The sequence below is a fragment of the Sceloporus undulatus genome, chromosome 4 (assembly GCF_019175285.1).
Source record: "Sceloporus undulatus isolate JIND9_A2432 ecotype Alabama chromosome 4, SceUnd_v1.1, whole genome shotgun sequence".
Classification (NCBI taxonomy): Eukaryota; Metazoa; Chordata; class Lepidosauria; order Squamata; family Phrynosomatidae; genus Sceloporus; species Sceloporus undulatus.
The window spans coordinates 235,175,041-235,191,000 of NC_056525.1; the positions used below are offsets into that span (position 1 = coordinate 235,175,041).

The window sequence follows — 15,960 nt, forward strand, 5'->3', positions numbered from 1 at the left end:
ATCACACTGGCTCTCACAGCTGAAGTGGAGTGACAGTGAACAGCTGCTTCCCTGTCCTTCAAAATAATTCTTAAAATGTCCCCAGTGCTACAACCTGCCACTTTTCATTCTTCCTTTTTCCTAAGCTCTGCTTCCTTTCCTGCTGGAAAAATTTCAGTGTGTCCTCTAATAACGTTCTTTACTGTCTTCACCATGCTGGTTCCTCCAATGTGTGCAAAACTCTGGTGTCAGAATTATTCATCTTGCTTGCCACTGCTGTTAAGTCTCTCTGCTCACACCCACCTTTTCTCCTTTCCACTCCTTGATGTAGAACTTTGGTTCCCTTCCCACCTTCATGTTATCATCACAGAGCTGCCACATGCATTTAGCTCTGTCATTATTTCTTGCTGTTAGGTACCTCACCAACCTTCCTGCAGCTGTGCCATTTAAGGCCTCTGATGCCCTGGTCAATATCTGGCTGTAGCAGAGACACACAGATGCAATGTGAGCATCCCTAGCTAATGCCTACATTTCAACACTCAGTACTTGTTCACAGTTGGCTTAGGCCTCATGTCCATTTACCAAAACAAGATAGAAATCCAACCCCTCAACTGATAGTCCCAGTAGCTTCATGTGATCACACAGATACCACTGGTAATGTAGCAGAGAGCAATTACACACAACTAACACTGTAAAGACAAGGTAGCAACAATGATGTTAGCTGCACAACACAGGTGTATCAGTCTGATACCACTTTAACTGCCATGGCTCCATCCTAGGGACTGCTGGGGCTTGTAGTTCAGCCCATGCCAAAGAGTTCTAGTGCTGTAGTGTAGGAGAGTAAACTAGAGGTCTATGTACTTCACTAAAAAACCAGTCCCAAGATTCCACAGCACAGCGCTATGGCAGTTAAAAGTGCACCATGTTGTGATATGCAGTTACACTGTATGTCTCAAATTTCAGCTTCCCGTCACTGAAGTTGAAAGAAAAGCAGCAGTATTTCCAAACAATGGCACTGGCATTTCTATACCCAGTACTGCTCCTTTTTCTTTGCAAACCCTGGGAAACAAGATGGTTCTGATAATAGCTCTGTTCAGCCCTGAAGTACCTGTCCCATTTCAGTCAACACACCAAGAGGAGAACACCCAACTCTAACCCCCTCCATCATCACTTTCCTCATGCAGAAAGCAACACGTCCAAAGAGGAGACATTCTTGTTTGCCTGAAAACTCTCCACAGGAGGAATGAGGATGGAAAAATCAGGAACTTCTCTACAGACCTGTTGTTCTCCCCACAACAAAAATGAGACAGAAGAGAACAGGGCTTGGTATCACTTACCATGTGTGTTGACTGAAATTGGGTATGTAAAGGCTGAACAAAGTCTATTTTTTAAAAAAAAAATAAAAAAGCAAGACACATACAGTCCAAAGAAAATTCTTTCTCCCAGATTTAGAAATTGCAGCTTCTACTATTTGCTTTTGTGATATTATAATACTGTGTTATTTGAAGGGGGTGGAAAGAAAAGCAAAAAGAGGAAAGCTGGCCACAGGGCACTGACAGTAACCCTAGCTTTCCATTTTGAAGTGCTACCTTTTTAATAATAGAGGATGTGTACATGGAAGTATTATACATGAAGCAGTTTTCTTCTTGCAAAACGAGTGCTGATAAAAGCAACCTGATGAGCAGCTCACGAGGGCTATTGCTGACTGACAAGGATAAAAACGCTTTCCTCAGCTAGAATGGCCAAGCCCTTAAAATAGAATGCAACTTCCAGTAAAGCAATAACTACAAGACAGCATTTTGCTTTGCTTCAACAATGCCACTTTCCATTAGATTTAAAAATAAAACCAGAAATAAAAGAAATACAGAGAGCATCTTCCTTTTCTGCATGAAGCACACAAGTCAGCAGTTTTGTCTCACAGAAGAGGTGGGTGGCTCTGTTGGATCTGGTGGCTGTTTCCCACGCCGACACCTTTTTTGTCTTTTGTTAAATATAAGTCTCAGTTGCAGATATGAACAGCAGATTGAAAACTGACTCAAAACAATTAAACATGAATTCTTCCCTAAATAATAACTAATTACTTAATATTTCTCCCACCCCTTATTAACAAATAAAATCCTTCCAACTCATCCTTGAATTGTTATTAAATGTACATTAGGGTATAAGTGAGCCTTCACCATACCTTACTTGACTTTAATATGATACTGACAATATGATATTGAACTAAAATGAATTAAATTGACGGTGATATTAAACAAATCAAGCCTTAGCTCTCACTAGAAGCCAATATGAGTAAACAGAGGTTGTAATGAGTTGACATGATGCACTGGAAAAGACAAGTTGTTGTCGTTGTGCGCCTTTCACATCGTTTCTGACTTATGGCAACCTTAAGGTGACCCTGTCACAGGTAGATGAGAATACTGTTCCATAAACTGAAAGGCAGTAGGAAAAGAGAACCACATTAAGGGCAGATTGATTCAATTAAGGTCCCTGAGTTTGCAAGACCTGAAAAGGGTTGTTGACCACAGAGTCTACTGGTGACCATACAGTTACCATAAACTAAATACAGCAAAAAAACGACAACAGATTAACTATAGTACATTTCGTTCCTGTGACTACAGTAAATAATAAATAATAATAATAAAACTTTATTTATATACCGCTTTTCCAGCAAGATCAAAGCAGTTTACAGATTCAGTCAAAATATATATGTATCACATCATACCACAATATAATTGCAATTACAGATACAAATTCCAATAAAAGAGTTTAAAAACAGCATATAAAACAGTCATAAACTCTATCTGTCATAATTAAACATCTTGAGATAAACTTCTATTAGGGAATAATTTCTTTATAAAGAGTCAGGAGGGTACGCTAACCGGAAGAGATGAGTTTTCAGTGCCTTCTTAAAGGCATCCAAGGTAGAACTAAGTTGAATCTCTTCCGAGAGTTTATTCCAATACATAGGAGCTGTCGCTGTGAATGCTCTTTGGTGCGTTGCTGCTAGTCTCACCCTGGGGTACTTGAGTAAGAGCTTCCCTGTTGTTCTGAGGGTGCGGGGCGGATTGTGTGGGGAGAGGCGTTCCCTCAACTCGGGTCCAAGCCGTGTATGGCTTTATAGGTAATAACCAACACTTTGTATTGACCCCCGAAGCTAAATGGCAGCCAGTGGAGAGATCTTAATACAGGTGTTATGTGGTCCAACCTTGAAGTTCCAGTGACCAATCTGGCTGCAGCATTTTGAACTAGCTGAAGCTTCCGAACCTGGTACAAAGGTAGAGCGCATTACAGAAATCTAACCGAGAGGTTACCAGCGTGTGTACTACTGTTTCAAGGTCCTTTCGGTCCAGGCAGGGACGCAGTTGGCATATCAGCCAAAGCTGGTACCACGCACTCCTGGCCATTGCATCCACTTGCAATGATAACTGTAGGGATGAGTCCAGGAGTACTCCCAAACTGCGAACTCTGTCCTTTAGGGGAAGTGTGACCCCGTCCAAGACAGGATGGCAAATTTCCCTGTCCAGACTTGGGGTACCTATCACGAGTACCTCTGTTTTCTCTGGATTCAGCTTGAGTTTGTTTTCCCTCATCCAGTCCATTACTGACTCCAGACAGGCATCCAGAGGAGAGATGCCATCCTTAGTCACTGTATCAGTCAGAGACATGGAGAGATAGATCTGGTGTCATCAGCGTACTGATAACACCGTGTTCCATGTTTCTGGATGATCTGTCTCAGCAGCTTCATGTAAATGTTAAATAGCATGGGGGACAGAATGGCGCCCTGAGAGACGCCAGATGTCAGCTCTCTTTTACAAGAGCAACAATCCCCCAGCCTCACCATCTGGAACCTTCCCAAAAGGTAGGACCAGAGCCACTGAAGCACAGTGCCACCAATACCTAAGTCTCTCAGGTGTTCCAGAAGGATACCATGGTCAAGAGAGCAGCTTGCCACCAAATTAAATTATTTCTGTTTTAAATTATTTTAAACTGAAATTCTGGAAAATACCCAGGGTCATGAAAAGGGGTGAGGGGGCCACATGCAGCCTGTGGGTTGCAATTTACCTACCTGTAGCCTAAAGCTGCCCCATACAAAGGGAATGAAAACAAATTCTGATTATTCCTAGGTCACATTTACGTAAAAGTGGCTCAGGTATAGTTTGTCTGTGGTGTATTCCACTGCTTTGCAACTGGTCATTTGCCCTAGTGAACCATTTCTCCATTGAAGAACAGAAAGAATCTGCAAATCCAACCACCTGGAACACCATGAAGCAGAAACATGCATGATCAATCAAGCAGAAAAGCATGAGGTTTGCGGACCAGTGAGGGGGAAAAGGTATTTGGCCAGACTTGACAGTACTAAGTATAAACCAATGGTTTAATCAAATAGAAAGCAGTATCATATGTTGTTGTTGTTGTGTGTGTCATCGCCTTATGGTGACCCTATCATGGGGTTCTCTTGGGTAGTTTTGATCAGAGCAGTTTTGCCATTGCCTTTCTCTAAATTCTTAGTAGATTAGACCCTGCTGTCTCAAAGGCCTAGTCCAACACTCAAATCACAATAATAATAATAATAATAATAATAATAATAATAATAATAATAATTTTATATCCCGCCTCTCTACAAAAAGTAATCGGGGTGGCTTACAAAGTTAAAATACACATTCCAAATCCTCAACCCACCCACCCCTTAAAATACAATTAAAAAGTGTGGAATTAAAAACATAAAACATACTTAAAAAACAATACAATAAGTGTGGTGAAGCCGGAGGTTAGCAGTTAGATTTTCCTTCCGATGGCCGGAGAACTATTCAGGAAAAGGCCTGCCATAAGAGATCCGTCTTTATAGCTTTTTTAAAGCTGTTTAGAGTGGTAATATGACGGATCTCGTCTGGCAGGCCATTCCACAATCTGGGAGCAACAGCAGAGAAGGTCCTCTGGGAGGTCGTTGACAGCCTAGTTTTACAAGGCTGTAACAAATTTTTCCCTGAGGATCTAAGTGTGTGGGAAGGATTATATGGAAAGAGGCGGTCCCGAAGATAGGTTGGACCCAAGCCATTTAGGGCTTTAAAGGTGATCACTATACCACATTGGCTCTCAACAACATCTGTAACCTCTCTCTATTTCTTCAAAGCTTGGAGTCAAGCTATGGAGAATGCAAAGGCAGAATTGGCTCCACTTGACATCCCCCTTTTGTTCAAACTCTGAAGGCCCAATAACTCTTCTTTTTATTATTTTACTATTTACTTTACTATTTTATTGGAAGAAATATAATAAAAATATATAATAAAATTAAATTAAATTTACAGACTGTGAGCATTTCTCAACAAAATGTATAACAAATACATACATATACATTTCTTTTTGTAGCCTTCAAGTTAAGCAGTCATTCCAAAGATTAACACAAGAACCAGGAAGACCTAGATTATCTCTATTTCTATTAAGCACAAATCAAACCATGCAAAGCTACCAAATGGAACTCTCAGTTTTGTCTTCCCTCATGAACCTGATGCCACACCTAAGAACAAATGTAACAACAAATCATATTGTACTGGGTTGGGCAAACCATACTGTGAACCTAAAGTTGCCCCAAGGCAACTACAGTCGTCCCTCCACATTTCTGGCTTTGACTTTTGCAGTTTTGATTAACATGTTCTCTCTAAGAATCTCTTGGTCCTCCAGAACAACTCTCCCAGACATTGACCAAAGATCTGTCCTGGAGACCCTAAAAGTTCCTATAGAAAACACTTCTCTAGGCATTTGTAAGTCCTCCAGCCTGATTCTATGATGAATGTCTCGCAGATGCTGACTACAGAGTTGCACTGAAGGACCTCGCGATTCCAAAGAGGTGTTCTCTGAGGTAAAAAATGAATAGGTTGTTTATTTTCTTTGTGGTATTTCCACATTCACAGGGATACTTCATCTCTAACCCCAGTGAATGTGGAGGGAGCACTGTAATTAACAAGCCTGCTACATACCATCCAAGAGCTACTTGTTCCCCATAACTGGATCCTCAATTTCAGCAGAAGCCAAACATTTTGCCCGAAGCAAGCAACAACTGTGCTGCACTTGTTAAGAGCATTGGAGTGCAACTGGGTGCCCTTTAATTCTAACTCCAAATTACATTTCTGGACAAGAACACCCCATATCTCCCTGACAATATCCAGGAGACTTGACAACAACTTGTAAGAAATGATGTCATATAGCAGTTAGAGTGCCAGACCAAGGCTTGGAAGATCCAAGGTCTAAGTCACCAGAGAGCCATGAAATTCACTGATAACTCTGGGCCACTCTATCTTTCCCAGCCTATTCCAGTTTACAGGGATGTTCCCAGAAGAAAGTGGGGAGAAAGGGAGCCATGTATACTGCTTTCAGTTCAATAGAGGAAGTGCAAACCATAAAAGTCACAAACAAACAAATGCCTTAAGCTGAGCTGTCCTGATCCCAGTCTTGCACATGCACAAAAACAGAGTGTTCTTACATTAGAAATGAACTTTGCTTTATGGAAGCATTGCATGCACACTCTGATCCTAGTGCAATCAAGACATGATCTCCTCCAATGACTCAGCATGGTACGTGGCATATTTGCCCACATGAATTAGATTTATTATGCTATTAGCAGTGTGGAGGGGAGGTTCCTATTTCTGCATTAAAATCCCCAGTCTATATAATTTACGTAAAGAAAGGCAAGCTGTCACTCAAAAGTATGCATTTAATCTATATCCAACTAAAACTGGGATTAGTTTGCAAGATGAAACCACGTCATGGGTACATCTAACCTCAATCATGACCTTTTTTGATATCCTTAAGAAGGCTGCTTTTTTCAATCCGTTAGACTCTGTATCACCCAGTCTACAGTTTGGCAATAATACCACCAGCTTACTCCACAGGACTATTCCAAAAGGCATGGGAGCTAAAACACACAAGGAGATCTGGACACTTTTCAAATGCACCAAGCGGCACTGAATGATCCAGATCAAAAGAAAATCCTACTCAAATGATTTTATACCTGAATATGTATAAATATGTATCTGCACGAAGCTGCTTGGAGAGGTCATCTGAAGCTTTGAGGTTGGGTGTCATGAGTATGCTGATGATACCCAGGCTCTATCTCTCCTTTACAACTGATGTCAAGGGGGCTGTGGTAGTAATGAATTGTTATCTGGATGCAGTAAAGGACTGAATGTGGGTAAACAGACTGAGGCTTCATCCACAGAAGACGTAAGTGCTGCTGCTTAGTAGGCAAACCAATCTAGAATTGGGATCACAGCCTATTCACTTGTGGTTGCACTCCCTGTGAAATATCAGGTTCACAGCTTGGAGGTGCTCTTGGACACAGTGCTGCTCCTGAAAAGCAAAATTGCTCCAATGGCCAAGAGTGCCTTTGCCCAGCTTTGGCTGGTGCTCCAGCAATACCATTTCTTGGGAAAGGCAGATCTGGCCACAGAGATTCATGCCTTAGTTACCTCCCAATTATGCACTCTTCATAGAATTGCCCTTGAAAAACGTTTGGAATCTGCAGCTAGTACAAAATGCAACAGCCAGACTGGTATGCATTTTAGAAACCATATAACACCAGTCTTGCAAGAACTGCACTGGTTACCAATTTGCCTCCAAGCTCAATTCAAGGTGCTGGTGTTGACCTACAAAACCTTAAACGACTTGAGGCCTCCTCCCATATAAGCCTACCAGAAATTTAAGATCTTCAGATAAGGCCCAGTTGGGTGTCCCAATGCCTCATAAAGTCAAATCAGTGGGTAAATGTAACAGGGCTTTCTCAGTAGCAGCGCCTCAACTGTGGAACTCCCTACCCAAGGAAGTCAGGCTCATCCCGTCACTTTTGCTTCTGGTGGGCAACCAAAACGGTGCTGTTCTGCATGGCATTTAATGTTTGGAACTGCAGTCTTAAATGGATTCTAGGATTATTTTTGGAATGCTTTTAGGTGTTTTTATGTGTTTTAAAATGTTTTTATCTTTACATTGTTTTGCTCACTACCTCAGGAGTTCTTGTGGGCTGGGAATGGATACAGAAATACTTTAAATCAATCAGTCAATCAATCAATAAAAACACAAACTGACTCTGAATATCAAAAGTGTCATACTCCAGTAAATTCAGAGGTTAAAGCTATCATTTTGCAGTTGCCAGACTATCATCTTGCAGTTGCCAAAGAGCAGAGCCACACTTTTTCACTGAAAAAGATCAATTCTCTATGAGTTACCAAAATTAGAAATTGTTATTGCAGCTCTGGCAAGTTATCAATTCCTCAAGACTTATTAGAAAGCATATGACAACCGCCAAAGACTTTATGCAGAAACACTTTCACATAGAGCTGCCAGGAAAAAAAAAATCTCTGAAAAGTTACATTTCTGGATATTCCATGGGAATATGTTGTGAGTTGGACTCCAAAAAGTAACACTTCCAAGATAGAATCCAAAGATTAACTTTCCCAATCTTTGGAAAACCCTAGCTGGCTTTTGGTGTGGCAATCCCCAGATGGTAAATTAATCCTACATACCCTACATGAAAGCACACATTTCTTAATATTGAAAGCTGTATGTGAGAGAATACTTGTGCATGCATTTAGATATCTATCATTTTTTTTGGCAGGAATTCCAAAGGTAGAATATTGCCTTTCCTAGTACACTAAGGCAAAAGCAAATTGCTGCAGTCTCTCCAGGCTTGTGTTTCTTTCTCATTCCTAACTTGCCAATCTGATCACACTCTTGATATTGCTTGACCACAGATGTCCTGGTTTTCATCTGAGAAACGCTGAAGGTTATATCTTCAGGATTTCTGTGTTAGATGCATCACAACTTAAAGAACCACCAGGGAATCTTTCAGATGATTAATTCCCCCCTTTCTTTGAAAAATAATTTATAGAATTGTTGTTGGCTAACAATGCTCAACTTCACATTGCAAGAGTGTATTGTCACTTCTACGCCATTCAAATACTACTATTATTGTGCTTTGACAGAAGATGATAAAACATTTTTTTAAAAGCCAAGGTTTCAATATATAGTGCCTTAACATTAAGGAAGACTCATACTTTTCTAGTCAGAGAAGCAGTTATCTTTTCACAAGGACTTTTCATAAATTCGGCAAGTTCTCCTAAAGTCTTTTACCAACAGCAACCAATGGCAAAAAACCACTACATATACAAATCTCTTACATGTGTCCAAAAATACAAGAGACGGATAGGATATTCCCAGCTAGCATATTATGACATTTCCCTAGTCGCTCCAAAAAGGGGTTCATATCAACCCACCAAGAAGAAGAAGCAAACACTGGCCAGACTCAAAAAGGTAAGGAAAAACCTCACACAGAAAGGGAATGGGGACATTACCCCAAAATGAGTGAAGAATACAGCAAAAGCTTAATCCAATCTATTGATGTATAAAAAGGCTGCAAAATGGAGGCAGAAAAGCTTTGAAATGCTGTCATGTTTAAATGCAAGTCAGGAGAGAATTTAGTTCATGATCTAGGGCTTGGCCAAAATACTCAGCTTTTAAGTAGCCGCTCAGTTACTGTGAGTAAATAATAACCCCCAGGCGACCAGAGAAGTAGCCTTTGTAAATTGGAAGTGAGCTGTATTTCTTCCTTGAGGCTGTCAACATGCCACAAGATGTGACAAGCATAGGTGAGTAAATAAATTGTGAAACTTATTTGTGAAGCTGCAAAACATATCTGAATTCTGCTCTATTAACAAACTTCAGTGTATTTCAATTTCTCCTCTGAATCTCTTTCCTTTCCCCCCCTCTTTTACACCAAGGCACTGTTCAGATGGCAAATGAAGCCACTTTCCTGTTATTTACACCTATCAAACCTCAATGACAGGTTTTTGGCTCTTTGAATTCTTCCAAAGCATCTATGTATTATTATTAGTTTTTGTTCATGTAGCAAATATTCACACTTTAGGAAGAGGGGGTATTCTACAGATGTCTACCAGATCTGTTTGTTGGCAACAGTAACATGATTTTGAGGGAGGGAGAAAATGTGTGTTATAAACCACACACACTGCATTCTGTTAAATTAAAAACTGACACATCTGCTTACCACGTGTGTTGGTCGCCATATCAGCCACTTTCTGAAATGCATCCAAGAAGGCAGCTGCTGCTACTACCGTAGTCCTATAATACAGTCAGATAACACAGTGTTAGAAACAGCTTGTCACAGTCTATTCTGATCATGACACAGGCAAAAAATGAAAGAAAAATATATATATTAAGGCTGAACAAAGAAGCTAGAACCGGAACAAAAAGTAGCACTGTACCTCTTTTCAACTTCATGTATACCCTCATCTCTCTCTTGCTTTGCACAATCATAAAATTATTTCCTATTATTCCATAAAAGATTAAGCATGAAATTTTTCCCCCCAATATTGTTTAAGTGGTTTAATACAACCAGAAAGTAGCATTTTTCAAGACTGGGACCTTGGACTACACCTCGTATTATCCCACCCATTGCCCATACTGTTTAGGAATGACAGAGATCATAAACCAATAACGTTTGGGGACCTAACAATTTTAATCATTTAAAACAACAGTAGTAATTTAAACAGGCTAACAACTTATTAAAGAATAGGACAAGTTAAAATGAAATAGTTTAAAACAGATTAAAACAATTTAAAACTATGCACATATGCAAATTTGAATTAATCAATTAACCCCAAAGGCTTTAGCAAAAATGAAGAAGCAAACACATGTTTTACTTAGTGCTGGAATTACACCAATATTAGGACCAATCAAGCCTCTTTTTTGTTGTGCTCCTTCAAGTTGTTCCCAACTTATTTCAACCCTATCGTGGGATTGTCTTGGAAAGATCTGCTGAGTAGAGATTTGCCACTGCTTTCACCTGAAGCTGAGATCCTGTTATTTAACCAAGATCACCTAGTGGGTCTCATGCCCAAGCCAGGAATTCAACCCTGGTCTCCAGAGTCATAGGAGATTATCATACAGAGGAGGCAAGCGTCCATCTCCTGTGATTAAGTAACCATTAAATCCTGTTAATAGCACGATCGCAGGAGTTTCTGTTAATACGCCTCCATTACTCTTTACAAATGGGACAAGAATGGGAGAAGCATGCGGGGGGGGGGGATAATCTTTCCCCCCAATCGTGCTATTAATAGCATTTAATGGTGATTTAATCTCAGGAGGAGGACACTTGCCTCCTCTGTGTGATAATAGTCCATAGTCTGGAGTGCCACACTGGCACTCAAACCAAACCAAGGTTCACAAAACAGGTTTCATGGCTGAGCCAGGAATTGAACCTTCAGAGTCACAGTCCAACACTCAAACAACTATGCCACACTGGCTGTCTACCGGGAAGCTTATTCGTAACTAGGTGCCACAGCAGAGAAGGCCCTCTCCCATGACCTTCCTCAGCATATTGCCCACACTACAGCATCAGAGGACAGCATCTCCAATAGACCTCAATTCTTGTGTAAGTTTCAATGTTACCTTGGGTTATGAAATAAAACATATGTTCTGCACATCTGCAAGTAACACATCACAGAGCAACAGAGATGATCAAGGAATGTTCCCTACAAAATGGCAGATTTGTATGTACAGAGAGCAGGTGTTATTTCTTTAATGTTGAAAAGCATTCCAACCGTCAAGACCTATCTTCCAGCTGTCTCAACAGGAACAAGTTAGCAAGAAATACATCACAGATGTCTACTGAAACTTCTGACAAGGAAATGAAAGTCAACCAAGCTTTCAACATAGAACCCCAAAGGAGGCATCTCCATTTGCAACTGATAGCCTTTTCTTCCCTTTCCAGCATGGATCTAGTAGCAGCCAGTCCTCAAACAAATGGTAGATCCGGACTGCCTAAATATAGTGGATACTTCACGTAGAAGTAGGTCTTAAGGACCTTGTTCACCTTAAAACATACGCTGAAGTGTTTCCTTCTCTACTTTAATTAAGTGCATATTCAGAGTTAAGATTTAAGAAATCTGGGACATGACTTTGGGGATACACTAAAAACAAGGGCACACAGCAGGAGAAGAAGGAAGAGGCGGGAAATAAACTAACATGGCCCCAAACTTAAATATTCACCAAGATGGAATTAAATAATTGCTGGTTGTTCCTGAAGAGCTCAGCCTCAAGGCCCTTGTAAGTGTATCATGAGTACCTTATGAGTACCTTATAAGACAGGATAGAAATATTGTAAGTAAAATAAAACACAGTAAATAAATCTTCTGCCAAAGAGCTCTAGTGCCTCCCTAAACTACAAATCCCAGGAACCACAGGATTCCAGTTAAAGTGAAATCAAACTGCTACAACAATGTAGTCTACTTGCAATGTACAGTATAAGGAAGTGTAAGAAATGCAGATATTGCTTGAGCTATAATTAGGTCCTTCTCAAGCGGCACAGTGAAAGTAGCGCTCATAGGGCTAAAGACCTAGGACTTTTAGATTAGAAGAGAGTGTGAGATCATCTACCACATAATGGAGGGGATATTGATTATTACAACAACAATGAGCTAACCCTATTGGAATCAGTATGGGGGTTTATCTTTTGGCTGTGTGTTTGCCATATTATTTTAGAAATATTTTAATTTTGCAATATGGATGTACGCCATTTGGAAGGTTTTTATTCTTATTTCATTTTGATTTCTATTATGTAAAGCACTGGGCAAATCCTACAGTGCTCTATAAATTAATAAATTACCAACAACAACAACAACAACAACAAGCCTTGTTCCTGCTAAATGAAAATGGCAGGAAATTGTTTTGCACCAACAGTCACCCACACCTTTGATGAACACTTAGGTAAACAGAGTCTGTTTAAGATTACAGAACATCAGAGACAGATTAAGAATGCTTCTATATGGCACAAGAGATCTGTGAATTTTTTTTAAAAAGATACCATACCAAAAGATTCCACATCCATGGACTTTACAATTCACAGCTTGAAGATACCCCCCCCCAAAAAAAAGAATGGGAAAAAAAAACCCTTGATTTAGCCATTTTATATAAGGGACATCATTTTACTATGGCACTGTATAATATGAGACTTGAGCATCCACAGATTTTGGTATCCACGAGGGGTCATGGAACAAAACCTCAGCAGATACAGTACTTAGAGCTCACTGTGAAAAAAGGAAACGTCCCTGAGCCAAATGGTTTGCCAGACTGAGATGTAGTAAGATTTGGGGATGTGGGTTATCTCAAGTCTGAGAGAAAGGAGGGGCAACTTTATATATAATATACCTCTTTCACTAAAACAACCTTCCAGAAGAGATCTGCCTCATATCTACCTTAGATGCCTTTAAGAAGGCATTAAAGACGGATCTCTTCCAGCGAGCCTACCCCCCAGATCTTCTATAAATAAGAACGGTTCACCTCAGGTCAGAATTGTCGTTTATTGATTTTATTGTAGCAGTTTTAGATATTGTATTTTAGATATTGTATCACTGTATTCTTGTGGTAATCCCGCTTCGATCCATTGGGAGAGGCGGGAAATATAAATAAAATTTTATTATTATATTATTATTATTATTATTATTATAACCTCTTTCCTTGGTCCTCCACTTAAAAGAATTTCCTTTCTTTCTGCACTTATGAGTACTAATGTTTTATAACTGCAGTTGTACAACATCAACCATGATAGGTGCTAAGGTGCCAGCATGGTGTAGTAATTTGAGTATTGGACAATGATTCTGGAGACCCAGGTTCGAATCCCCATTTGGCCATGGAAGCCCATTGGGTGATCATGGGCAGGTCATACTCTCTCTGCCTCAGAGGAAGGCAATGGCAAACCCTTCTGAACAAATCTTGCCAAGAAAAGCCCATGACAGGGTCGCCATTGGTCAGAAATGATTTGAAGGTGCATATCAATAACAAATCATTGTTAATACTATGGTTAGCACATGTTAACACAAACTATACTTAACACCAACAAGGAGGGAAGGAGGGAAGGAAGGAAACATGTGATCCTTAAGATGGTTCCTGATAAGCAAACCATGATTTGTAGGGAGCCAGATGAATCATCTGCTACAAGCCTAAATTCATTCCAACTGTGGGCACAAGAAGACAATTAAAAAAGGACTATCACTATAACCATGTAGAAAAAATCCTTCTAGACAAAAGAAAGAAAAAGGGAGCCAGGCAGAGAGATATGAGAGTGATAACAACTTACCTAAGCTGAGACTGCAGTTTCCCTGCTTTGTTGATGAAATCTTCCCAAACCGGGTAGCTTCCCTGGAATAACAAGAAGCAAAAATACAGAAGAATGAAATATCTTAATTTAATCTGTCTTCCAAAAAGCCAGCTGGGAGTGGCACACGTCAATAAGCACATTCAGTCTCACTCTTAAGTATTTAGACATTTTTATCCTCCTTTGCAGAAAAAAATTCAAGGAAATGGAAAGAGAGAAATACAAAAAGGAAACAGTGTTTTCAAAGAGTACAGTATCTCCACTTGGCACTGGGCAGACAACATGAGGAGATCTGCCAGGCAAAGAATTCATTCTATATTTTCCTTAAAGCCCTTAAGAATGGAAGGAAAAAGAGAGAAACAGCATATGTGGGGTTTCCCCCTCAACCAGAAACCTATACTCTGACCCTGGTTCTGACCCAAAGTACAGATGTAAAATTTCTGGAAACTTTAAAGCCAAAGAGATAAACATTTTGGGGGTGGGTTGGTGTGTGAAAAAAACTGGAAAAAATGCTGTATTAATATAGCATTTTTTCCCAATTTGTCAAGATACTAATAGAGCATTTTTCAGTTTTTCCAAAATTGTCTGTAGTTTTCAAATCTCCCCCCCCAAAAGAAATTTACTAATTTTATGAACATGACATGTATTATGCCATGCTTAACTTCTCATAAAATTATCATTGGGATTATTAAAAGTACTTTATTCAGATAATAACTACAAATTACAATTAATATTTTTATTTTTGTTGCAAATTGACCTTCAAAGCTCCTGAAATGTAAGAAACACCAAAAGGGTAACAAACGTCTTTTCAGCTTAGAAGGAGGAATTTATAAGGAGCAAGGGGAAGGGGGAGAGAACAGAAGAAATCATCAACATTAGCAAAACCAAGAAAATCATTTTGTCTTTTCTAGTCCTCTAGTGTCAACCAGTACATACTCCCAAAAAAGGGCTTAGAAAACGAAGCCAAAACCAGGAATACTGTAGTAATGATCTGTTCCTGTACGTAATCTTGGTCTTCCTTTTACATAATTCTTCAAAATAATTGGGGGGGGGGATATATGAACACCTTGTCGTAAACATGTTACCTGTCATTCTAGAAGTAAATAGTCTAGACTATTTGTTTTTAATCTTTCTGGGGGGAAATACTTTGAAACATTGAAAAAATGGGAGGACCTTTTTTTTTCCTGAATTTTTCCAGTTTTTTCCTCCTAAGTTTTCACATCTATAACTCAAAGCCAACCTGAACTGGTCACAAAGGCCTAGCCCAATACAGCTAGTCCAAAATAGTTTTTGTGTGATCAGAGATTCTGGTGCCCATGATCAATGTGGCTAGTGCATACTGAACTCCTACAGATTGTCAAGATTCACTATGATGGTAGAAATCCCCCCCCCCCTTTTTTTTTTTTTTTCTTTTTTGTTAATATTACACAACTTTCAAAGGTCACAAAGTCTTCATTTGCCAGAATGGAAAGGTACCTAATTCTCAACTATGTCAAGAACAGTTACTCATTAACATAAATATTTGTACTCATGCAATTTAAGAGAATCCAGTTCAGCACAAAGTACAACACAATCTTATATTATTATAGAGATGAATATTTGCATAAATCTGCAAATAAATATTTCTATCTTTCCAGGGACGGGAGGGCAAAAAATTAACTTTCACTAAATATGAAATACATGTAACATTTTTTTGTCAAACCTGAACTTGTTTATTCTTTTGACAACATGAAATGCAATTGCTAATAACTAAGTGACAAATAAAAATTGGAATACAGTCAGCCCTCCATATCCATGGATTTTTCATCCATGGATTCAAC

General features: G+C 39.5%; 1 protein-coding gene across 12 annotated transcripts in view; it reads right to left on the bottom strand.

Moving 5' to 3' along the window:
- MTSS1 (MTSS I-BAR domain containing 1) overlaps nt 1-15,960 on the bottom strand; it is a 186,006-nt gene that overhangs the window by 151,491 nt on the left and 18,555 nt on the right. For 11 of the 12 annotated variants that reach the window (XM_042465784.1, XM_042465791.1, XM_042465783.1 and 8 more), the window contains exons 2-3: nt 14,123-14,184; nt 10,034-10,107 (exon numbers count right to left, since the gene is read on the bottom strand). In XM_042465784.1, the coding sequence (XP_042321718.1) occupies nt 10,034-10,107; nt 14,123-14,184 (136 nt within the window). Of the gene's footprint in view, nt 1-10,033; nt 10,108-14,122; nt 14,185-15,960 lie in introns of those variants that run through there. The other variant, XM_042465790.1, reaches the window with a different exon arrangement.